This window comes from Rhincodon typus, chromosome 19, assembly GCF_021869965.1.
Source record: "Rhincodon typus isolate 14 chromosome 19, sRhiTyp1.1, whole genome shotgun sequence".
Taxonomy (NCBI): domain Eukaryota; kingdom Metazoa; phylum Chordata; class Chondrichthyes; order Orectolobiformes; family Rhincodontidae; genus Rhincodon; species Rhincodon typus.
In genome coordinates this window covers 3,804,761-3,807,334 of record NC_063350.1, presented here as the reverse complement: position 1 = coordinate 3,807,334, position 2,574 = coordinate 3,804,761, and the positions used below count along the sequence as shown (strand labels likewise).

At 44.8% G+C, this 2,574-nt stretch overlaps 1 protein-coding gene across 1 annotated transcript in view; it reads left to right on the top strand.

The window, feature by feature from the left end:
- The window catches only part of LOC109937620 (regulating synaptic membrane exocytosis protein 4-like), a 92,170-nt gene extending 89,909 nt beyond the window's left edge, over positions 1 to 2,261 (top strand). Inside the window, exon 6 of the mRNA XM_048608514.1 lies at positions 1,972 to 2,261. Within this exon, the coding sequence (XP_048464471.1) occupies positions 1,972 to 2,190 (219 nt within the window). The 3' untranslated portion in view covers positions 2,191 to 2,261. The remainder of the gene's footprint in view (positions 1 to 1,971) is intronic.
- The last annotated feature ends 313 nt before the right edge of the window (positions 2,262 to 2,574 follow it).

Below are 2,574 nucleotides of genomic sequence, written 5' to 3'. Positions count from 1 at the left end.
AATCGAACCCAGGTCCTTGGTGCTGTGAGGCAGCAGTGCTAACCACTGAGCAACTGTGCTGCCCCACATGAGAGGTAAGTTTTTTACACAGAGGGTGGTAGGTGCCTGGAAAGGACTGCCAGGCAAAATGATAGAAACAGATATGATAACAAAGTTTAAGAGGCATTTAGAGAGACACATGAACAGGCAGGGAATACAGGGAAATGGACCATGTGCAGGCAGATGGGTTTTGTTTAGAATAGCATTGTGGTTGGCACAGACATGGTGGGCCAAAGGGCATGTTCCTGTGCTGTACTGTTCTATGCTCTAAGTGCCGACCTATTTCCCTACTCTAAGATCAAATTAACCTGCATACCCTACATTTTACTATCATCCACGTGCCTGTCCAAGTGTCGCTTAAATGTCCCTAAAGTATCTGACTCCACTACCACTGCTGGCAGCGCATTCCACACACCCACCACTCTCTGTGTAAAGAACCTACCTCTGACATCTCCCCTGTACCTTCCTCCAATCACCTTAAAATTATGCCCCCTTGTAACAGTCATTTCCGCCCTGGGAAAAAGTCTCTGACTATCCACTCTATCAATGCTTCTCATCATCTTGTAAACCTCTATTAAGTCACCTCTCATCCTTCTTTACTCCAATGAAAAAAGCTCTAGCTGCCTCAACCTTTCCTTATAACACCTGCCCACCAGTCCAGGCAGCATCCTGGTAAATCTTCTCTGCACCCTCTCTAAAGCTCCCACATCCTTCCTATAATGAGGTGACCAGAACTGAACACAATATTCCAATTTTGCATCCAGCTTAGGAACTCAGCATGGATTTCATGTGATTTCATCTTTTGGACCAGTCTACCATGAAGGATCTCATCAAATGCCTTGCTAAAGTCCATGTAGACAACATCCACTGCACTGTCCTCATCAATCATCTTCATCACTTCCTCAGAAAACTCAGTCAAATTTGTGAGACAAGTCCTCCCCTGGATAAAGCCATACTAATAATCTATAGTAAGTCCATTCTTCTTCAAATACAAGTGAATCCTCTCCCAAAGAATCTTCTCCAATAATTTCCTACTACTGATGTAAGGCTCACTGGCCTTAATTCCCTGTCCTATTGTTCAGTCTTCTGGGACCTTGCCTTTGGATAAAGAGGACACAAAGATCTCTGTCAAGTCATCAACCATCTTTTGCCTCCCTCTGTATCCTGGGATATACCCTATCAGGCCCTGGGGGCTCTTGTACCTTAATGTTTTTCAAGACACTCAACACCACCTTCTTCTTAATATTGACATGCCTCGGACTATCAACAAACCCCTCTCTAAATTTACCATTGTCCATGTCTTTCTTCTTGATGAATACTAATGCAAAGTATTACTTCCTCTGTCTCCATATATAAATTCCTTTCTTTGGCCTTGAGTAGACCTACTGTTTCCTTAGTTACCCTCTTGCTCGTAATATATATGTAAATGCTTTGGGATTCTCTTTAAGCCTACTTGCTCTGTTTCTCTATTTTCTGTGGATACAGATTCAATTGTGGGTTTTGAGAGGAATTGGATCAAATGCTTGAAGGAGAAAAGGTTACCAGATTATGGGGAAAGATCCAAGAGCCTGAAAAATGACCAAAGTCAAAATGGCTTTGGGGGCCTTCCCTCTTTGTCTGGTGAATGGGCATGATGAGGAGTCATCACTAATATCTTTTAGGGAAGGAAAGTGCCATCTTTACCTGGTCCGGCCTACATGTGACTCCAGACCCACAGCAATGTGGTTGACTCTTAACTGCCCTCTGGGCAATTAGGAATGGGCAATGAATGCTGCCTGGTCAGCGACACCCTCATCCTATGAATGAAGAGCAAAACAATTTCTAGCCTCATGTGCATTTGAATATAAAACAGTGTTTTGTTTTACAAGGATGACATGATGAGAATCTGCTTGGTCTGATTGATTTCCCTCCTTTCTCTCTCTGTGTGACCAGGTGATTGTGTGGGGTAACTATGGCCGGATGGATCGCAAATACTTCATGGGAGTGGCTCAAGTGCTACTGGAGGAGTTGGATCTTTCAAGTGCAGCAGTTGGATGGTACAAGCTCTTTCCCACCTGCTCCATGGTGGACCCACCCCTGGCTCCTCTCCTGCGTAACGCCTCACAGCTCTCCCTGGAGAGCACAGTGGGACCCTGCTGCGACCGGTCATAACAGCGGTGGAACCTTTCTCATTCTTTATTTAGTGCCGAGCTTTCGGGCTGTGCGGGGGCCCCCTAGAGGGAGGTGGGTGTCCTTCCACAAGATGCATGTTTGACTCGGTCATTCCACCTTGGAGCCTCTTTTGGCCAAAGGGTGATTGAGTCCCTGGCAATAGCATCAAAGAGGGGAGGAGGTAAATATGACACCTTTGTGTCTGGCACCGTCCCTGTGAAGGATGGTGGTAGTTTCATTGTTTCATGTGGCCGTTGTCTAAATCCACAACTTTTTTTAAAAAATAGACTTAATTACTTCACCATCTAGTCAATGTGCCAAGTGGATTTCTCCAACTACAGTTTACAATCCTACTGATAGTTCCTTAGACTTTTATAGTGGCAA